This window comes from Oncorhynchus tshawytscha, unplaced genomic scaffold (genome assembly GCF_018296145.1).
Source record: "Oncorhynchus tshawytscha isolate Ot180627B unplaced genomic scaffold, Otsh_v2.0 Un_contig_3970_pilon_pilon, whole genome shotgun sequence".
NCBI lineage: Eukaryota > Metazoa > Chordata > Actinopteri > Salmoniformes > Salmonidae > Oncorhynchus > Oncorhynchus tshawytscha.
This window is the reverse complement of record NW_024609706.1, coordinates 18,584-42,500: the sequence shown is the minus strand read 5'-3', so window position 1 is coordinate 42,500 and position 23,917 is coordinate 18,584. Positions and strand designations below refer to the sequence as shown.

Below are 23,917 nucleotides of genomic sequence, written 5' to 3'. Positions count from 1 at the left end.
CGATATTTGATCATCAAAATGTGTGTGTTGTATTGGAGCTTTTGCAACGTTTTCTCCCAGACATTCCCAGCTGCCCTACGCTGGTAACCATGGATACCAGAGGATTATCAGGTATAGCATGTTAAATGAGTCTTCTGTTGTCATGAAAATATCTCTGGATCGTAGTACATTCTTACACTGGATTAGTTCTATTTATTGTTAGAATTGTAATACTTATCTGTATCATTATTGTTATAATTATATATGATTTTATAATGGATACATTAGGAAAGTAGCATAAGTACATATTTAATGATTAAAATCCAACGCTAGACAAAATCTCCAATCACAATTTCCCCTTTTTCGAATAACCACACGTAATATACTGTTGTCTGTGTTAATATGTTAGTAATACATTTATAAATTAATACATCTACAAAGCTCTTAGATGAAAATAAAGATGAAGTCTTGATCTCAAATGGCACCCTATTCCCTATATAGGGCACTACTGTTGACCAGAGCCCTATTCCCTATATAGGGCACTACTGTTGACCAGAGCCCTATTCCCTATATAGGGCACTACTGTTGACCAGAGCCCTATTCCCGATATAGGGCACTACTGTTGACCAGAGCCCTTTGGGCTCATATATAAGATACCCATGGCTGCATGACTACATAAGTAATACAATATGTGTTTATCTGCTACAGAGCTCCTAGATCAAGATAGACTATACTTAGTTCAAACTTTATCAATTTGTTATTTTTCATTGTGTTCCCTAGTTCACTATACTCTCGTAGTTCATCAGAGAGGTGTGTGGTGATATACTGCCATCCAGCGCTATGGTATCAACACTCAGAAACAAAAGGCTGGATATAGAACCTAAAAGGGTTCTTTGGCTCTCCCCATATAGGAGAACCCGTTTGGGTTCTGTGTAGAACCCTTTCCACAGAAACCCAAATGGATTCTTCAAAGGGTTCTCCTATGGGGACAGCCGAAGAACCCTTTTGGAACCCTTTTGTCTAAGAGTGTAACAACTTCTCTATTCTGGATAGTTATCACACACACCGTCTCTACTGGTCCATTGTACACTGGATGCAGGGAAATGTGTGTTAGTGTTCGCTGTGACAGTAGCCAGGCCCACCACAACAGGACAGGCTGGAAGCAGCAAATAAGACTATGCAGTGGACTGGATATTAAAACCTGTTTTCAGGGAGAGACTATTTTATTTTTTGTGTGTGGATCTTTCATCTCTGAATATGGTAGTCAGTGGGCTTTATTGGTATTGGGGGTGGTAGTATGATTTGATCTCTCTTTAAAGAGAGGGGGAAGGGGTGCAGATGCTGGTGGAGGGGAGGGTGTGTGTGTGTACGCGTTTGTGTGCCTGTGTTCGTACGCTTTTGTGTGTGTGTCTCTGAGCTTTCACAGGGGTGGTAGGGGCCTGGCTGAACCAATCACACAGAGGGGGATATATTATGGTTTATGGTTCAGGTTCCATATAAATCACAGTTTCATTAAACAGCCTGAACTCAGGGGTTTGGGAGGGTTTTACCCTACGGCCCCACGAGACACTGCCAGGGAACAAGGCTGATCTCTCTCTCCTCCCCGAGACACTGCCAGGGATCAAGGCTGATCTCTCTCTCCTCTCCCCGATACACTGCCAGGGAACAAGGCTGATCTCTCTCTCTCCCCGATACACTGCCAGGGATCAAGGCTGATCTTTTTCTCTCCTCTCCCCGAGACACTGCCAGGGAACAAGGCTTATCTTTTCTCTCTCCTCTCCCGATACACTGCCAGGGATCAAGGCTGATCTTTCTCTCTCTCCTCTCCCGAGACACTGCCAGGGAACAAGGCTGCTTTCTCTCTCCCTCTCCCCGAGACACTGCCAGGGAACAAGGCTGCTCACACTGCCAGGGAACAAGGCTAATCTTTCTCTCTCCTCTCCAGAGACACTGCCAGGGAACAAGGCTGATCTCTCTCTCCTCTCCCCGAGACACTGCCAGGGAACAAGGCTGATCTTTCTAACTCCTCTTCTGGCTTTCTCTCGTCCCCTCTCCTTTCACTCTTTCTACCCTGTCCTCCATCTCCCCCACTCCTCCTCCTTTCATTTGCTTTGGTTGTCCTCCACTCAGTCATTCTCCCTCTTTCCCCATCACTCTCTTCAGGGGAGATTAACTAAGATCTGTCATAGCTCATAGGCTCCGTGACCTCTTCTCTCCCCTGCACAAACCACTGAACTGACAGGTTTAGGGTAAAGGTCACACACATCCAGGTCAAAGGCCAGTGAGAAAAATGACAACATGTTTACGGTGGAAGAGAGAAAATCCTGTCTTTTATTGAAATAAATAAAACATCACTACACATAATCTGAAGCAAATCACTGATGATATTATATTCACCAAGTAGGTAGACAACATGTAATAAGAACAATGACATCACAGTCATTTAACGTCGCCGTGACGACACTGTGTATTAGACTGGCAATAGGTTGGCTGACTGGTTTTGGCAGCTTTAGATCAGGCAGGAGAGAAGAACAGCAAGATGTTGCTTCAGTCTACAGACCCAATACAACGCCTGTGTAGTCTCTCCCATGCCAGGATTCAAACACCCCTTTTTCCATTTCAACATATAAAAATACTGTGTCCAAATGCAATGCAATGATATATATTACAATCTGTTAAGTATTTTCTGTTTTGTATCATAATCAAAGGGCTACATTAGGCTACATGACACTATGTAAGAAAAACAATTAAGCAAAACATGTAAATGTTAAACAAATGTTATGTACCTTTCTGTTTTTAGTTTTACAACAATATAAATAAAATATTATCAAAGCTACATTTGTGTTGAATTTCATAATACTGCTGACGTGGTAGAAGGAGACTGATTGGACCAGAGAGAGATAGGAGGCGGGTTTTACTCAATGATACAATTATAACCAATTACCATGACGAATGTTAAAGAAGATTCTGGCTAAAATCAAACTGGCACATAGCCTCCAAAAGGCTCTTTAAAGTAGGCCAAAGGGCCCCCACCTCTTTAAAGTAGGCCAAAAGGCCCCCACTTCTTTAAAGTAGGCCTAAGGGCCTCAGCTGCTCTCTCAAATGCACCCCCTTCCCCCATCTGAACCTTCAAACATCCTCATCATAAAACTGGCCACTAGAGGGCAAACTGGCATTGCAGCCCAGTGAAAAGATACACAGATTAAATGGTAAACTAGCAAAAAAGAGCAGCAGTTTCTCATTTAACAGGAAGAAACTAGAGAAGTGTCTCAACGTTTTCCTGTTGCCAACATGGCTGCCAAGCATCACACAGGTTCCTCCATTTTACAATGATTTCAGCACATGGATAAAGTGGTGTACAACACAGTAGAAATCCAAAGAATGACCTTTCAATATAACATTACTAATGTGAGACCACAGTTGACTTTCTTTAGGTAGATGAAGATGAAGGTGAGGTTGGTTGGTTTGGTGTTGGTTGGCCGTCCTTGCCAGGGAAGAACTGTCCTATATTACAAACACTGTTGTCCACAACACACAGACAATGTCCATGTTTTATATATATATATACTTTCCCACAGTGTGTTCAGTAACTCCTCTTCAGCTGACTGCGATGCCCACGTGTGTGTAGTACCTCAACGACTCTACACACACTCCTTGCAGCCGCACTCCACTGCTTTCTCCACGTCCTGTGTGAAGGAACCTCCGTCGTCGCACTCGAAGGTGTAGCGCCGGCGCCGTACCCTCAGTGGGGCGCAGCACGCCGCCCCGCCCCTGGCAGCCCCCGACACTCCACCCAGGAGAAGGGCCGCGTCGTCTGGCAGTTGGCGTGGCCACGTGGCACCCGGTGGAAGTCACGCACCGCCTCGCCGCGACACGCTGATTCAACTACAGGTTAGAGGACAGAGGTTAAAGAGGCTGAGTAGTGGGACATGATCAAACACAGTAGTGGTTATTCATGTATCGTGGTTTGGCATGTTCTCTTGAGGACTGGTGTCCGAACACTTTCTTCTCAATACATAATCAGTTGGCGCTTATCAACATTATGTCTAAAGTTCATTTGTTTGTCATCATTGTGATGTCATCCGATTGACTTTAAATGTAGTCTAATGCTAGCTAGCTAAGAGTGAAGGTAGAGCATTACATTTTTGCTAGCACATTTTTTTAGGAACATTGCTAGCTATTGACATTTGTCTAAAGTAAATTTGACGACATAATAATGATGGCAAAGTTGATTCCTACTAATTGTTTGCCTAATGTAGCAATGGCATCGTACTTCCAAGACAAAACAATCTCTAGCCCCCTTTAAGAATGACAAGGCACCACTGAACGTCTTGAGAACACTCAACAATGGCGCGATGCGACCGAGTGTTCCAATGTCTCTCCCTGTCAAACACACACTCCCTCCACACCTCTCCCCCTCGGTCATAACCTGTATCACAGGTTCTCTCTCTCGTACCTGTCCCCCCTCCTCCTCTCTTCTCCCTCCATCCTTACCTGTGTCGCATGTGTCCCCGGTGTATCCCGAGTCACAGAGACAGTAGGTCGCTCCTCCCTCAGTCAGCTGACAGTGGCCATGTTGGCAGAGCAGCACTGAACACGGCTTGGCTGGTCCTTCTGGCACTGCTGGTACTGCTGGTACTGCTGGTGCTGTTAGCTCCCCCTGTTGATTACACAGGGTGGCGTGCCAGCCCTCCTCACACTCACACCTGTACGACTGAACATCCTGAACCACACACACACCCCTCACACCTGGGAGAGATGGAGGGATGGAGGAGAAATGGAGGGGGATGGAGGAGGGAGAAATGGAGGGGGAGGGAGAAAGGAGGAAGAAATAGAAGGGAAAATGGAGGGAGAAGGATAGATGGAGGGAGAGGGGGAGGGAGAAATGGAGGGAAGAAATGGAGGGAAGGGAGAAATGGAGGGGAAGGGGAGAAATGGAGGAAGGGGGAGGGGAGAAATGGAGGGGAAGGGGAGGGAAAATGGAGGAAGGGGGAGGGAGAAATGGAGGGAAAGGGGGGAGGGAGAAATGGAGGGAAAGGGGAGGGAGGGAGGGAAATGGAGGGAAAATGGAGGGAAAGGGGAGGGAGAAATGGAGGGAAAAGGGAGGGAGAAAGGAGGGAGAAATGGAAAAAAATGGAGGAAAGGGGAGGGAGAAATGGAGGGAAAGGGGGAGGGAGAAATGGAAAGGGGGAGGGAGAAATGGAGGGGGGGAGGGAGAAATGGAGGGAAAGGGGGAGGGAGAAATGGAGGGAAAGGGGAGGGAGAAATGGAGGGAAGAGGGAGGGAGAAATGGAAGAAATGGAGGGAGAGGGGGAGGGAGAGAGGGAGAAATGGAGGGGGAGAAATGGAGGGAGAAATGGAAGAAAAGGAGGGAGGGAGAAAGGAGGGAGAGGGGAGGGAGAAATGGAGGAAGAAAGGGGGGAGAGGATGAAATGGAGGAGGGAGAGGGAGGGAGAGAGGGAGAGGGAGAAATGGAGGGAGAAAGGGAGGAGAAAGGAGAAAATGGAGGGAGTGGGAGAAATGGAGGGGAGGGAGAAAGGAGGGAAAATGGAGGGAGAAAGGGGAAGAAGATAGAGGGGAGGGAAAAATGGAGGAAAAGGGAGGGATAGATGGAGGGAGAGGGAAGGGAGAGATGGAGGGGGGAGATAGAGGGAGAGGAAGAGAAAGATGCTATTAGAAAAATACAGTGGGGAAAATACAAAAGCTGGGACTCGGACAACACAATCAATTAAACTATACACTTAATGAGTTACCCCCAAAATAAATCAACATGATAAAACACAAGATAACAACAAGCCACATAGACCCACTATAAACCATAACAGACTACAACCCTTTACCACTCACTCTCCTGTCTCACTTACTTATTCCCCTGGCATGGGTTAGCCGCGGTTGCCGGGGCAACATCTCCCCCAACAAGGCCTCCTCCGACTGGCTGATCGCAGTGTAGCCCACCCCAGTCAGGCTGGCAGTGGCAGAGGGGTCCCTGGGCACCATCCGGTTGGCACACTCCATGGAGGCAGAACAGTTTCCTGCAGGGCTGGCATCCTGGCACCACCCCGGCTTCAGCACATCAAACAATTAGAATTATTATCAACGCAGTGTGAAAATGTGTCTTTAGCTTCAGAAATAAAATACTAAAATAAATATTTCTCCAACTTCTCACACCTAGGTTTCTGGGAATATTCCAACTGGGATTTCTGGAAACCCTGGGAATTTTGGGTAAGTTACCAGAATGTTCCTCCCCGTCTCCCACCATACCTTCATAGTGGTCTGGGTGAAGTCCTGCAGCTCGTGGTTGATGTACAGATTCCTGATGCAGCCATGGAAACTGGAGGAGTTGAGGGCTGGAAGAGACTCAGAGAGGAGTAGGACATCTTCTCTGGCATACCTGGAGAGGAGGGGGGAGTGAGAGAGAGGGAGGGAGTGAAAGGATATATAGGTTGGGAGTAGAGAATAGAGTAGAGAGAGAGAAAGAGAGTGAGGGAGAGGAGACCTGGATATTAATATGTAATAGGGTGGGTTAGGGCCTGAACCTAGCTCTCAGCTGAGGTCGTGTGTGTCTTACCCCCACGTATAGCGGTGCCTCTCCAGACAGAGGTGGGACCCCTCCCAGACTGTCCAGAGTGGTGGGCGCACCCCGTCCCACAGACAGGTTCACCATCCTGTCAAAGGTCACCAGCTCTACTGTATGGAAACGCCCATCGTTCACCGTCTCAGCACTACGGCAACACCAGAGGTCAGGGATTAAAGGTCAGAGGTTAGGTGGCGGTGATATTTTATTATGTTCTGATAGTCGGTGTTTGTGAATAGAATGTAGATGACGTTGGTGTGTGTGTGTGTACCTGTATGTAATGTGTGTGTGTGTATATAACATGTTATAGGTGTGTGTGTGTGTCCTTCAAACTTTGCTTTCGTCAAAGAATTCTCCATTTGCAGCAATTACAGCCTTGCAGACCTTTGGCATTCTAGTTGTCAGTTTGTTGAGGTAATCTGAAGAGATTTCACCCCATGTATCCTGAAGCACCTCCCACAAATTGGATTGGCTTGATGGGCACTTCTACGTACCGTACGGTCAAGCTGCTGCCACAACAGCTCAATAGGGTTGAGATCTGGTGACTGTGCTGGCCACTCCATTATAGACAGAATTCCAGAATTCCCTAAATAGTTATTGCATAGTTTGGAGCTGTGCTTTGGGTCATTGTCCTGGAAATTGGCTCCAATTTAGCGCCGTCCACAGGGTATGGCATGGCGTTGCAATATGGAGTGATAGCCTTCCTTCTTCAAGATCCCTTTTACCCTGTACAAATCTCCCACTTTACCACCACATTGCCTCCACCATGCTTGACAGACGGTGTCATCACTCCTCCAGCATCTTTTCATTTGTTCTGCGTCTCACGAATGTTCTTCTTTGGTATCCGAACACCTCAACCTTAGATTCGTCTGTCCATAACACTTTATTCCAGTCTTCCTCTGTCCAGTGTCTGTGTTCTTTTGCCCATCTTCATTTTTTATTTTTATTGGCCAATCTGAGATGTGACATTTTCTTTGCATCTCTGCCTTAGAAGGCCAACATCCTGGAGTCGCCTCTTCACTGTTGACGTTGAGACTGGTGTTTTGCGGGTACTATTTAATGAAGCTGCCAGTTGAAGACTTGTGAGGCGTCTGTTTCTCAAACTAGACACTAATGTACTTGTCATCTTGCTCAGTTGTGTACCGGGGCCTCCCACTCCTCTTTCTATTCTGGTTAGAGCCAGTTTGCCCTGTTTTGTGAAGGGAGTAGTACACAGCGTTGTACGAGTTCTTCAGTTTCTTGGGTTCTTCTCACATGGAATAGCCTTCATTTCTCAGAACAAGAATAGACTGAAGAGTTTCAGAAGAAAGGTCTTTGTTTCTGGACATTTTGAGCCTATAATCGAACCCACAAATGTTGATGCTCCAGATTCTCAACTAGTCTAAAGAAGGCCAGTTTCATTGCTTCTTTAATCAGAACAACAGTTTTCATCTGTGCTAACATAATTGCAAAAGGGTTTTCTAATGATCAATTAGCCTTTTAAAATGCTAAACTTGGATTAGCTAACACATTGGAACACAGGAGTGATGGTTGCTGATAATGGGCCTCAGCAATTTCCAGCTACAAGAGTCATTTACAACATTAACAATGTCTACACTGTATTTCTATTCAATTTGATGTTATTTTCTTATTTACTTCACCATTATTTAACAAGGTAGGCAAAGTTGAGAACAAGTTCTCATTTACAGTTGCGACCAGGCCAAGATAAAGCAAAGCAGTTCGACACATTTAACAACACAGAGTTACACATGGAGTAAAACAAACATACAGTCAATAATACAGTAGGAACAAGTCTATTTACAATGTGAGCAAATGAGGTGAGAAGGGAGGTAAAGGCAATAAAAAGGCCATGGTGGCGAAGTAAATACAATATAGCAAGTAAAACACTGGATTGGTAGATTTGCAGTGGAAGAATGTGCAAAGTAGAGATAGAAATAATGGGGTAAAAAGGAGCAAAATAAATAAATACAGTAGGGGGAGAGGTAGTTGTTTGGGTTAAATTATAGATGGGCTATGTACAGGTGCAGTAATCTGTGAGCTGCTCTGACAGCTGGTGCTTAAAGCTAGTGAGGGAGATAAGTGTTTCCAGTTTCAGAGATTTTTGTAGTTCGTTCCAGTCATTGGCAGCAGAGAACTGGAAGGAGAGGCGGCCAAAGGAAGAATTGGTTTTGGGGGTGACCAGAGAGATATACCTGCTGGAGCGCGTGCTACAGGTGGGTGCTGCTAGGGTGACCAGTGAGCTGAGATAAGGGGGGACTTTACCTAGCAGGGTCTTGTAGATGACCTGGAGCCAGTGGGTTTGGCGACGAGTATGAAGCGAGGGCCAGCCAACGACAGCGTACAGGTCGCAGTGGTGGGTAGTATATGGGGCTTTGGTGACAAAACAGATGGCACTGTGATAGACTGCATCCAATTTATTGAGTAGAGTGTTGGGGGCTATTTTGTAAATTACATCGCCGAAGTCGAGGATCGGTAGGATGGACAGTTTTACGAGGGTATGTTTGGCAGCATGAGTGAAGGATGCTTTGTTGCGAAATATGAAGCCAATTCTAGATTTAACTTTGGATTGGAGATGTTAGATGTGAGTCTGGAAGGAGAGTTTACAGTCTAACCAGACACCTAGGTATTTGTAGTTGTCCACATATTCTAAGTCAGAACCGTCCAGAGTAGTGATGCTGGACGGGCCGGCAGGTGCAGGCAGCGATCGGTTGAAGAGCATGCATTTAGTTTTACTTGTATTTAAGAGCAATTGGAGGCCGCGGAAGGAGAGTTGTATGGCATTGAAGCTCGTCTGGAGGGTTGTTAACACAGTGTCCAAAGAAGGGCCAGAAGTATACAGAATGGTGTCGTCTGCGTAGAGGTGGATCAGAGACTCACCAGCAGCAAGAGCCACATCATTGATGTTTACAGAGAAGAGAGTTGGCCCAAGAATTGAACCCTGAGGCACCCCCATAGAGACTGCCATTTTAATAGACAAACAATTTGCTTTTCTTTCAAAAACAAGGAAATGTCTAAGTGACCCCAAACTTTTGAACGGTAGTTTATTTATAACCTATAGATAGTGTGTGTACCTGTAGATAGTGTGTGTACCTGTAGATAGTGTGTGTACCTGTAGATAGTGTGTGTACCTGTAGATAGTGTGTGTACCTGTAGTGTGTACCTGTAGATAGTGTGTGTACCTGTAGATAGTGTGTGTACCTGTAGATAGTGTGTGTACCTGTAGATAGTGTGTGTACCTGTAGATAGTGTGTGTACCTGTAGATAGTGTGTGTACCTGTAGATAGTGTGTGTACCTGTAGATAGTGTGTGTACCTGTAGATAGTGTGTGTACCTGTAGATAGTGTGTGTACCTGTAGATAGTGTGTGTACCTGTAGATAGTGTGTGTACCTGTAGATAGTGTGTGTACCTGTAGATAGTGTGTGTACCTGTAGATAGTGTGTGTTCCTGTAGATAGTGTGTGTACCTGTAGATAGTGTGTGTACCTGTAGATAGTGTGTGTTCCTGTAGATAGTGTGTGTTCCCTGTAGATAGTGTGTGTACCTGTAGATAGTGTGTGTTCCTGTAGATAGTGTGTGTTCCTGTAGATAGTGTGTGTACCTGTAGATAGTGTGTGTACCTGTAGATAGTGTGTGTACCTGTAGATAGTGTGTGTACCTGTAGATAGTGTGTGTACCTGTAGATAGTGTGTAGATAGTGTGTGTACCTGTAGATAGTGTGTGTTCCTGTTGATAGTGTGTGTTCCTGTAGATAGTGTGTGTACCTGTAGATAGTGTGTGTACCTGTAGATAGTGTGTGTTCCTGTAGATAGTGTGTGTACCTGTAGATAGTGTGTGTACCTGTAGATAGTGTGTTCCTGTTGATAGTGTGTGTTCCTATAGATAGTGTGTGTACCTGTAGATAGTGTGTGTACCTGTAGATAGTGTGTGTACCTGTAGATAGTGTGTGTTCCTGTAGAAAGTGTGTGTACCTGTAGATAGTGTGTGTTCCTGTAGATAGTGTGTGTACCTGTAGATAGTGTGTGTTCCTGTAGATAGTGTGTGTTCCTGTAGATAGTGTGTGTTCCTGTAGATAGTGTGTGTACCTGTAGATAGTGTGTGTACCTGTAGATAGTGTGTGTACCTGTAGATAGTGTGTGTTCCTGTAGATAGTGTGTGTACCTGTAGATAGTGTGTGTACCTGTAGATAGTGTGTGTACCTGTAGATAGTGTGTGTACCTGTAGATAGTGTGTGTACCTGTAGATAGTGTGTGTACCTGTAGATAGTGTGTGTACCTGTAGATAGTGTGTGTACCTGTAGATAGTGTGTGTACCTGTAGATAGTGTGTGTACCTGTAGATAGTGTGTGTACCTGTAGATAGTGTGTCCAGGCTGACTACCAGGGTCGTAGCTGACTCGAACATGTCCCTCATGGAGCTCCACAGCCATTGGCTTGTTGTCTCCATTATACAGCAGGATACCGTTATCCTCCGCTGTCGACACCTGGGGAACACACACAGGTCAGAATGTGTGTGTGTGCGCACACGTGTGTTTTCCTCTGTGTGTGTATGCACATCTATATCTGTGTGAGCATGTGTGTGTGTGTTTTCCTCTGTGTGTGTGTGTGTGTGTGTGTGTGTGTGTGTGTGTGTGTGTGTGTGTGTGTGTGTGTGTGTGTGTGTGTGTGTGTGTGTGTGGTGTGTGTTTAGGGTGATTACATGTCCTGGAATGTGCGGGACAGTCCCGCATTTTGGTCCTTTGTCCCCTTGTAGAGGTCACATTGCTCTTATGACAAGAGACTATATGATAAGGACAAGAGACTATATGATAAGGACAAGAGACTATATGATAATGACAAGAGACTATATGATAAGGACAAGAGACTATATGATAAGCACAAGAGACTATATGATGACTACATGATACAGAAAAGAGACTATATGATGACTATATGATAAGGACAAGAGACTGTATGATAAGGACAAGAGACTGTATGATAAGGACAAGATACTATATGATAATGACAAGAGACTGTATGATAAGGACAAGAGACTATATGATAAGGACAAGAGACTGTATGATAAGGACAAGAGACTGTATGATAAGGACAAGATACTATATGATACAGACAAGAGACTATATGATGACTACACGATAAGGATAAGAGACTATATGATAAGGACAATAGACTATATGATGACTACATGATAAGGATAAGAGACTATATGATAAGGACAAGAGACTATATGATAAGGACAAGAGACTATACGATGACTACATGATACAGACAAGAGACAATATGATAAGGATAAGAGACTATATGATAAGGACAAGAGACTATACGACAAGGATAAGAGACTATACGATAAGGATAAGAGACTATACGATAAGGATAAGAGACTATACGATAAGGATAAGAGACTATACGGTAAGGATAAGAGACTATATGATACAGATAAGAGACTATATGATAAGGATAAGAGACTATATGATAAGGATAAGAGACTATACGATAAGGATAAGAGACTATATGATACGGATAAGAGACTATATGATAAGGATAAGAGACTATACGATAAGGATAAGAGACTATATGATAAGGATAAGAGACTATATGATAAGGATAAGAGACTATATGATACGGATAAGAGACTATATGATAAGGATAAGAGACTATATGATAAGGATAAGAGACTATATGATAAGGACGTGGTGCTGGTGATGTTAAACACTTCTCCAATCATTGTTGAGGTCTTATATTCTGCGAAGTACAAGACGAGACCTGGGCAAATGTTATATCATCAACCAATCACATTTGTCAAATCCTTTCAGACTAAATTCCAGATAAACTTGGAGAGGACAGTTAACTACTTACAAAAGGTGTGTGTTTAATGAAGAGCTACAAAAGTATGAAAATAACCGTATTAGACTGACAGATATGAGGTCATTCATTTCATTAAACTTGTGAGGCTCTCCATGCTCATTAGTTTCTCATTCAACATCTGTGCTGCTACTTCACTCAAACCTGTTGAAAAGCCTCCCTTCCTAACTCTTCCCCGAGACCAACCAGAAATATTCCCTTGGCCAAATATTCACAGATTTTCATAAAAAATGTGACCTCTCATTTATCACCAACACTTGCACGAGGCAAAAGAGTAGGCTTACGTGAGCTTCAGTTAGCTCGCTCAGTGCAGCAGGAGGGAGATTTGTGTCTGTGGGGGGATGTAGCCTAATGTCTAGGCTACGCTGTTCTGCAAAATCATTTGATTTTCTGGATTTGGGTATTTTAAATGTGGTCACCCTAGTGTGTGTGTGTGTGTGTGTGTGTGTGTGTGTGTGTGTGTGTGTGTGTGTGATTACCTGCAGTGTGATGTTGGCCTGAGGCCAGTTCTTCAGGTCAGACAGCTGTAGGTAAGAATCTCTATTCACGAAGTTCACACTGACCAGCTTCTCACACCGCACACCCTCGAACCCCGGCAGACACTGGCACAGCGCAGTACCGCCTCTGTCCGCACAGGGGGCGCTGTTCTGACAGCGAGCCCGCTCACAGGGAGATGGAGGAGGAGGGGGCACCTCACACAACTCACCACTAGGGGGCGGAAGAGGAGGGGGAGAATTACTACGGACCACAACATGCGACATAGTAAGGACTAAGATCTGGCCCTAACGCCTGAGCAAAGCATGCAGACATCTTGAGTCCTGAGGGGTGTTCCACCAGGAAATAGTCTGCAAACATTAACTAACACATTCCACTTGTTCTGTGTTCCAGTCTGAGAAGGTAGTGTGTTGTGAACATGTGTGTTTCAATTTCATGTTGTAAGAATAGAAATCATTTGCACTTTAAAAAAAAAAGTCACAGTAATCCATAACATTTTTTGCTAATGTAGCATTTAGGAATGTTCATTCAAATTGTTCAACTGAAATTGTTAACATGTTGGCCCTCAAACTGAACCCTTAATGAACCCACCTCTTATGTACGACAGTACTGAGACAAGGAGAGACCAACTTAGTATGACACATCTAGGGCACTAATAGTTTCCACATTTACACCTGTGTGTGTGTGTCTTACCTGTACCCCTGAGGGCAGGTGCAGGTGTATCCATCCACCTGGTCCACACACACCGCTCCATTCTGACAGTCCTGATCCTCACACTCATCATAGTTCACACTGCAGTCACCCCCCACGAAGCCTGGGGAACACGCACATCTGGACACGCACATGTAGAACATGAACATGTGTACCAGTGTGTGTGTGTGTGTGTGTCTGTGTGTGCGTCTGTGTGTAGTCACCTGGGGCCTGTAGTGGTGCTGCTGCAGGTAGAGTGTTGCTGACAGGGGTTTCTACCAGGAGAGCACACATCCTCCTCTTCCTCACACAACAACCCTGAGAGAGAGAGAGAGAGAGAGAGAGAGAGAGAGAGAGAGAGAGAGAGAGAGAGAGAGAGAGAGAGAGAGAGAGAGAGAGAGAGAGAGAGAGAGAGAGAGAGAGAGAGAGAGAGAGAGAGAGAGAGAGAGAGAGAGAGAGAGAGAGATATTTAGTTTTAAATGATTATCAATTCAAAATGATCTTCATTAAAGTAATATATCTACTCATCTATATATTATGTGCCACAGTTGTTTTGTCTATAGAATGTCCTGAGAGAATGCATATAGAATGTCCTGGGAGAATGTCTAAAGAATGTCCTGAGAGAATGTCTAAAGAATGTCCTGAGAGAATGTCTATAGAATGTCCTGAGAGAATGTCTATAGAATGTCCTGAGAGAATGTCTAAAGAATGTCCTGAGAGAATGTCTATAGAATGTCCTGAGAGAATGTCTATAGAATGTCTAAAGAATGTCCTGAGAGAATGTCTAAAGAATGTCCTGAGAGAATGTCTAAAGAATGTCCTGAGAGAATGTCTAAAGAATGTCCTGAGAGAATGTCTAAAGAATGTCCTGAGAGAATGTCTATAGAATGTCCTGAGATAATGTCTAAAGAATGTCCTGAGAGAATGTCTATAGAATGTCCTGAGAGAATGTCTATAGAATGTCCTGAGAGAATGTCTAAAGAATGTCCTGAGAGAATGTCTATAGAATGTCCTGAGAGAATGTCTATAGAATGTCTAAAGAATGTCCTGAGAGAATGTCTATAGAATGTCCTAAGATAATGTCTAAGAATGTCCTGAGAGAATGTCTATAGAATGTCCTGAGAGAATGTCTATAGAATGTCCTGAGAGAATGTCTAAAGAATGTCCTGAGAATGTCTACAGAATGTCCTGAGAGAATGTCTATAGAATGTCCTGAGAGAATGTCTATAGAATGTCTAGAGAAAATGTCTTTACAATGTCTAGAGAGAATGTCTTTAGAATGTCTAGAGAGAATGTCTTTAGAATGTCTAGAGAAAATGTCTTTACAATGTCTAGAGAGAATGTCTTTACAATGTCTAGAGAGAATGTCTTTACAATGTCTAGAGAGAATGTCTTTACAATGTCTAGAGAGAATCTCTAGAGAGAATGTCTTTACAATGTCTAGAGAGAATGTCTAGAGAGAATGTCTTTACAATGTCTAGAGAGAATGTCTAGAGAGAATGTCTTTACAATGTCTAGAGAGAATGTCTAGAGAGAATGTCTAGAGAGAATGTCTTTACAATGTCTAGAGAGAATCTCTAGAGAGAATGTCTTTACAATGTCTAGAGAGAATCTCTAGAGAGAATGTCTTTACAATGTCTAGAGAGAATCTCTAGAGAGAATGTCTTTACAATGTCTAGAGAGAATCTCTAGAGAAAATGTCTTTACAATGTCTAGAGAGAATGTCTTTACAATGTCTAGAGAGAATGTCTACAGAATGTCTATAGAATCTCTATGGAATGTCTATATATCATACCAATGTAGAAGGGAGGACAGAAACAGGTGTAGTTGCCTACTCCATCCACACAGGTTGCACCATTCTCACATCCGTGGTCCTCACAGTCATCTACATCCACCTCACAGAACGATCCATGGAAACCCACCAGGCATGAACAACTGGAGAGGGGAAAGACTGGTCAGTGTGTGTTTATGTATGTGTGTGTGTGTGTGTAGGGGTGGTTTTAGAACATCATTTTAAAAATGATAATTATCCAGTCAGATGAACATTCCAAACAGCCTACATGACCACACGGAGGCATCCGCTTGGTTCTACAGCACACCGTTGCCTCTGTATTTTAACTAAATCACATTCCAATGATAAAACTGTAAATGAAATTTACTGAATGTTCTCACCGTCCGTAGCGAAAGTTGCGCCCCTGTGTGTGTGTGTATAGAGTGGGCCCAGTGTGTGTTTGTATATGTGTGTGTGTGTAGTGTGGGCCCAGTGAGTGTGTGTGTGTGCGTGTATATGTGCTACCTGAATCTCCTTGTCTGTTCGTCACTGATGCAGGTTCCTCCATTTGTGCATGGGTTACTGGCACACACATCCACTGGAGTCTCACAGTATTTACCCTGTAAAACACACACACACTTTCATTATATCTGTGGATTATATACATTACTAATTTCAATAGGGTATGCTCTACTATAATAATATATTTTAATACTAATTTCAATAGGGTATGCTCTACTATAATAATATATTTTATTACTGTTTTCAATAGGGTATGCTCTACTATAATAATATATTTTATTACTGTTTTCAATAGGGTATGCTCTACTATAATAATACATTTTATTACCATTTTCAATAGAGTATTCTCTACTATAATAATAAATGTTATTACTATTTTCAATAGGGTATTCTCTACTATAATAATATATTTTAGAGGATTTTAGAGTGACATAAAAACCACTCCATCCAGTCATATCCTGTTATATTGGATGCAGGTTTATCTCACTGTGTATAACTGGATTCGTTGAATAGATCAGTGTTCTGCTATGATTGGGGACAGTGGTGGGTTCTTACCGTGAAGCCAGGTGCACACACACATGTGTAGAGTTCTACAGGGTCAGACTGACACACACCGTGGTTCTGACAGGGCCCAGACACACACGGACTACACTTAGCCTGGACAGACATCTCCACTGGACCTGGGGACGGAGAGAAGAACAATTGGAATTTGACTGGGGTCCCTACTAGCTGTCTCCATCTTTCTGGGGTCCCTACTAGCTGACGCCATCTTTCTGGGGTCCCTACTAGCTGGCTCCATCTTTCTGGGGTCCCTACTAGCTGACTCCATCTTTCTGGGGTCCCTAGTAGCTGATGCCATCTTTCTGGGGTCCCTACTAGCTGACATCATCTTTCTGGGGTCCCTACTAGCTGATGTCATCTTTCTGGGGTCCCTCCTAGCTGACGCTCTTTCTGGGGTCCCTACTAGCTGGCTCCATCTTTCTGGGGTCCCTACTAGCTGGCTCCATCTTTCTGGGGTCCCTACTAGCTGACTTTCTGGGGTCCCTACTCTGGCTCCATCTTTCTGGGGTCCCTACTAGCTGACATCTTTCTGGGGTCCCTATCTTCCATCTTTCTGGGGTCCCTACTAGCTGGCTCCATCTTTCTGGGGTCCCTACTAGCTGGCTCCATCTTTCTGGGGTCCCTACTAGCTGACTCCATCTTTCTGGTGTCCCTACTAGCTGATGCCATCTTTCTGGGATCCCTCCTGGCTCCATCTTTCTGGGGTCCCTACTAGCTGGCTCCATCTTTCTGGGGTCCCTACTAGCTGACTCCATCTTTCTGGTGTCCCTACTAGCTGATGCCATCTTTCTGGGATCCCTCCATCTTTCTGGGGTCCCTACTAGCTGATGTCATCTTTCTGGGGTCCCTCCTAGCTAGCTCTTTCTGGGGTCCCTACTAGCCATCTTTCTGGGGTCCCTCCTAGCTGACCCATCTTTCTGGGGTCCCTACTAGCTGGCTCCATCTTTCTGGGGTCCCTACTAGCTGGCTCCATCTTTCTGGGGTCCCTACTAGCTGGCTCCATCTTTCTGGGGTCCCTACTAGCTGGCGCCATCTTTCTGGGGTCCCTACTAGCTGACATCATCTTTCTGGGGTCCCTACTAGCTGATGTCATCTTTCTGGGGTCCCTCTAGCTGACTCCATCTTTCTGGGGTCCCTACTAGCTGGCTCCATCTTTCTGGGGTCCCTACTAGCTGGCTCCATCTTTCTGGGGTCCCTACTAGCTGGCTCCATCTTTCTGGGGTCCCTACTAGCTGGCGCCATCTTTCTGGGGTCCCTACTAGCTGGCTCCATCTTTCTGGGGTCCCTACTAGCTGGCTCCATCTTTCTGGGGTCCCTACTAGCTGGCTCCATCTTTCTGGGGTCCCTACTAGCTGGCTCCATCTTTCTGGGGTCCCTCCTAGCTGACGCCATCTTTCTGGGGTCCCTACTAGCTGGCTCCATCTTTCTGGGGTCCCTACTAGCTGGCTCCATCTTTCTGGGGTCCCTACTAGCTGGCTCCATCTTTCTGGGGTCCCTACTAGCTGGCTCCATCTTTCTGGGGTCCCTACTAGCTGGCTCCATCTTTCTGGGGTCCCTACTAGCTGGCTCCATCTTTCTGGGGTCCCTACTAGCTGGCGCCATCTTTCTGGGGTCCCTACTAGCTGGCTCCATCTTTCTGGGGTCCCTACTAGCTGGCTCCATCTTTCTGGGGTCCCTACTAGCTGGCTCCATCTTTCTGGGGTCCCTACTAGCTGGCTCCATCTTTCTGGGGTCCCTCCTAGCTGACGCCATCTTTCTGGGGTCCCTACTAGCTGGCTCCATCTTTCTGGGGTCCCTACTAGCTGGCTCCATCTTTCTGGGGTCCCTACTAGCTGGCTCCATCTTTCTGGGGTCCCTACTAGCTGGCTCCATCTTTCTGGGGTCCCTACTAGCTGGCTCCATCTTTCTGGGGTCCCTACTAGCTGGCGCCATCTTTCTGGGGTCCAATGAAAATAAGAAGAGATTACGTTTCACTCCTTTTTCTATTGACTCTCTCATTATTGGATTTTCTTTCCATTCCTCCCCTGTACCTTCCTATTTTCTCACCCATTCTATCGCCATCTTCTATCCCTTCTTTTACACTCCTTTAATCCATCTCTCTCTCTCCCATCTCTTCCTCTTCACCTTACAAAAGCCAGCCCCCCCTCCCTCCTCTCCTCTCCCTCCCTCCTCCCTTCCCTCCCTCTCCCTTCCCTCCCTCCTCCTCCTCTCCCACTCTTACCCAGACATTCAAACTTGGTCTCAGGTGTGGTGAGCAGCAGTTTTCCCTCCATGCCCATTGGTCCGGCACAGCGGGCGATGCCAGGCTCCTTGTACCCACTCTTCACCCAGTCAGACAGCCAGCGCAGATGACAGTCACAGTACAGGGGGTTGGCACCGATTGCCCTGGGGGTTAGAGGTTAAAGATCCGGGTGGAAGGGTTAAGGTCAGTCGCTCAATTAATCAATTAGACTGACAGCCAATTCAGATGAAAGTCAGGTAGACAATACAGGCATGCTCTGAATGTGGTGTAATACTTTCAACTACCACAAGAGGGGGTCCTCTTGCCTCAAATACAGTTAAAGCTGCAATATGTAACTTTTTGGCCATTCCAATTGAAAGCAAGTCTAAGAACCAGGAAATATAAAAGCAATTTCTGCATAGTGCACCTTTAAGTTCCATCACTTTAACATGAGAGACTGAATAGGAAGGGAATCAGAGCATTTCTGTTGAAAGTTGTCATAGGATAGCAACCTGTTCTGGGGGCAGTTCATCCACATACAACACTATAATTAACCCCTGTAAGGATCTGTATCAAAAAAACTAAATGTTTCTATTCAGTGATGTTGAATGTCTGGGAACCTCTGTACCACCGCATGTTACAGTACATCAATGGAACTAGATGTGATAGTATGTGAGGTAGAGTATTACATTAATAACCCAGGCTAACCTGCTGTATCCCCTGTTTCTCTCTTTACTCTCAACACAAGGTCAACAGACACGGACCTCTGCAGTGACACGATCCCTCCCTCCCTTTCTCTCCTCCATCAATCCTTCACTCCGACCCTTTTAGCTTGTCCCAGACAGGTCACGCGTCATCGAACACACACACACACACACACACACACACACACACACACACACACACACACACACACACACACACACACACACACACACACACACACACACACACACACACACACACACACACACACACACACACACACACACACACTCCCTCAGTCATGCGTGTCTTTTTTGCCAATCCAATACCATGCCCTCTGACTGGGAAAGCACTTGACTCTGACACAGATAGGAGAGGGTGCAGGCGGTCACTGCTAAGCGTGCTGAGTGGGATAATGTGCACACACACGGGACAAATACACACAGGAAACACACACTCACAGGTGAGACAGGGAGGCCACATCACTGAAGATCCCCTCCATTAGTTCAGAGATGTCGTTACCATGAAGAGATCTGGGACAGAGAAACACAAAACATGTTATTATTAAGGCTCTGTGTGTGTGTGTGTGTGTGTAGTATGCGTGTGTGTGTGTGAGAGAGCGGGGGGGTTCGGCCCCTACAGTAGTCTGAGAGAGCGTAGTCCAGCCAGGGCCAGAGGAGGGATGCAGCGTAGAGAGTTGTAACTCAGGATGCTGGAACACAAGAACACAGTCAAGAGAAGAACACACAGAGACACTTATTACATGATGAACATTCTACAGTTCTAATATAACATTCTATGACAGGACACTAGTCTAGATACAGTGTGAGGATGATGGACATTCTACAGTTCTAATATAACATTCTATGACAGTACACTAGTCTAGATACAGTGTGAGGATGAGCATTCTACAGTTCTAATATAACATTATATGACAGTACACTAGTCTAGATACACTAGTCTAGATACAGTGTGAGGATGAACATTCTACAGTTCTAATATAACATTCTATGACAGGACACTAGTCTAGATACAGTGTGAGGATGAACATTCTACAGTTCTAATATAACATTCTATGACAGGACACTAGTCTAGATACAGTGTGAGGATGAGCATTCTACAGTTCTAATATAACATTCTATGACAGTACACTAGTCTAGATACACTAGTCTAGATACAGTGTGAGGATGAACATTCTACAGTTCTAATATAACATTCTATGACAGGACACTAGTCTAGATACAGTGTGAGGATGAACATTCTACAGTTCTAATATAACATTCTATGACAGTACACTGGTCTAGATACAGTGTCTAGATACACTAGTCTAGATACAGTGTGAGGATGATGGACATTCTACAGTTCTAATATAACATTCTATGACAGGACACTAGTCTAGATACAGTGTGAGGATGATGGACATTCTACAGTTCTAATATAACATTCTATGACAGGACACTAGTCTAGATACAGTGTGAGGATGAGCATTCTACAGTTCTAATATAACATTCTATGACAGTACACTAGTCTAGATACACTAGTCTAGATACAGTGTGAGGATGATGGACATTCTACAGTTCTAATATAACATTCTATGACAGGACACTAGTCTAGATACAGTGTGAGGATGAGCATTCTACAGTTCTAATATAACATTCTATGACAGTACACTAGTCTAGATACACTAGTCTAGATACAGTGTGAGGATGAACATTCTACAGTTCTAATATAACATTCTATGACAGGACACTAGTCTAGATACAGTGTGAGGATGATGGACATTCTACAGTTCTAATATAACATTCTATGACAGTACACTAGTCTAGATACAGTGTGAGGATGAGCATTCTACAGTTCTAATATAACATTCTATGACAGTACACTAGTCTAGATACACTAGTCTAGATACAGTGTGAGGATGAACATTCTACAGTTCTAATATAACATTCTATGACAGGACACTAGTCTAGATACAGTGTGAGGATGAGCATTCTACAGTTCTAATATAACATTCTATGACAGTACACTAGTCTAGATACACTAGTCTAGATACAGTGTGAGGATGAACATTCTACAGTTCTAATATAACATTCTATGACAGGACACTAGTCTAGATACAGTGTGAGGATGAACATTCTACAGTTCTAATATAACATTCTATGACAGTACACTGGTCTAGATACAGTGTCTAGATACACTAGTCTAGATACAGTGTGAGGATGATGGACATTCTACAGTTCTAATATAACATTCTATGACAGTACACTAGTCTAGATACAGTGTGAGGATGATGGACATTCTACAGTTCTAATATAACATTCTATGACAGTACACTAGTCTAGATACACTAGTCTAGATACACTAGTCTAGATACAGTGTGAGGATGATGGACATTCTACAGTTCTAATATAACATTCTATGACAGGACACTAGTCTAGATACAGTGTGAGGATGATGGACATTCTACAGTTCTAATATAACATTCTATGACAGTACACTAGTCTAGATACACTAGTCTAGATACACTAGTCTAGATACAGTGTGAGGATGATGGACATTCTACAGTTCTAATATAACATTCTATGACAGTACACTAGTCTAGATACAGTGTCTAGATACACTAGTCTAGATACAGTGTGAGGATGATGGACATTCTACAGTTCTAATATAACATTCTATGACAGTACACTAGTCTAGATACAGTGTCTAGATACACTAGTCTAGATACAGTGTGAGGATGATGGACATTCTACAGTTCTAATATAACATTCTATGACAGTACACTAGTCTAGATACAGTGTCTAGATACACTAGTCTAGATACAGTGTGAGGATGATGGACATTCTACAGTTCTAATATAACATTCTATGACAGGACACTAGTCTAGATACAGTGTGAGGATGATGGACATTCTACAGTTCTAATATAACATTCTATGACAGTACACTAGTCTAGATACAGTGTCTAGATACACTGTGAGGATGATGGACATTCTACAGTTCTAATATAACATTCTATGACAGTACACTAGTCTAGATACAGTGTGAGGATGATGGACATTCTACAGTTCTAATATAACATTCTATGACAGGACACTAGTCTAGATACACTGTGAGGATGATGGACATTCTACAGTTCTAATATAACATTCTATGACAGTACACTAGTCTAGATACAGTGTCTAGATACACTAGTCTAGATACAGTGTGAGGATGATGGACATTCTACAGTTCTAATATAACATTCTATGACAGTACACTAGTCTAGATACACTAGTCTAGATACAGTGTGAGGATGATGGACATTCTACAGTTCTAATATAACATTCTATGACAGTACACTAGTCTAGATACAGTGTCTAGATACACTAGTCTAGATACACTGTGAGGATGATGGACATTCTACAGTTCTAATATAACATTCTATGACAGTACACTAGTCTAGATACAGTGTCTAGATACACTAGTCTAGATACACTGTGAGGATGATGGACATTCTACAGTTCTAATATAACATTCTATGACAGTACACTAGTCTAGATACAGTGTCTAGATACACTAGTCTAGATACACTGTGAGGATGATGGACATTCTACAGTTCTAATATAACATTCTATGACAGGACACTAGTCTAGATACAGTGTGAGGATGATGGACATTCTACAGTTCTAATATAACATTCTATGACAGTACACTAGTCTAGATACAGTGTCTAGATACACTAGTCTAGATACAGTGTGAGGATGATGGACATTCTACAGTTCTAATATAACATTCTATGACAGTACACTAGTCTAGATACAGTGTGAGGATGATGGACATTCTACAGTTCTAATATAACATTCTATGACAGGACACTAGTCTAGATACACTGTGAGGATGATGGACATTCTACAGTTCTAATATAACATTCTATGACAGTACACTAGTCTAGATACAGTGTCTAGATACACTAGTCTAGATACAGTGTGAGGATGATGGACATTCTACAGTTCTAATATAACATTCTATGACAGTACACTAGTCTAGATACACTAGTCTAGATACAGTGTGAGGATGATGGACATTCTACAGTTCTAATATAACATTCTATGACAGTACACTAGTCTAGATACAGTGTCTAGATACACTAGTCTAGATACACTGTGAGGATGATGGACATTCTACAGTTCTAATATAACATTCTATGACAGTACACTAGTCTAGATACAGTGTCTAGATACACTAGTCTAGATACAGTGTGAGGATGATGGACATTCTACAGTTCTAATATAACATTCTATGACAGTACACTAGTCTAGATACAGTGTCTAGATACACTAGTCTAGATACAGTGTGAGGATGATGGACATTCTACAGTTCTAATATAACATTCTATGACAGTACACTAGTCTAGATACAGTGTCTAGATACACTAGTCTAGATACACTGTGAGGATGATGGACATTCTACAGTTCTAATATAACATTCTATGACAGTACACTAGTCTAGATACAGTGTCTAGATACACTAGTCTAGATACACTGTGAGGATGATGGACATT

General features: G+C 43.7%; 1 protein-coding gene across 1 annotated transcript; it reads right to left on the bottom strand.

The window, feature by feature from the left end:
- Positions 1 to 2,289: 2,289 nt before the first annotated feature.
- On the bottom strand, positions 2,290 to 20,130 carry LOC112230172 (slit homolog 1 protein; the record flags this gene model as incomplete). The annotated part of the gene is given in 16 exon segments (XM_042317127.1): positions 2,290 to 3,740; positions 3,743 to 3,864; positions 4,474 to 4,721; positions 5,840 to 6,042; positions 6,241 to 6,370; positions 6,516 to 6,701; positions 10,902 to 11,032; positions 12,890 to 13,118; positions 13,599 to 13,736; positions 13,820 to 13,913; positions 15,391 to 15,530; positions 15,892 to 15,986; positions 16,444 to 16,568; positions 18,671 to 18,834; positions 19,837 to 19,908; positions 20,016 to 20,130. Coding segments are annotated over 16 exon segments (2,312 nt in total), but the record flags the coding sequence as incomplete, so codon positions are not given.
- Between the last annotated feature and the right edge of the window lie 3,787 nt (positions 20,131 to 23,917).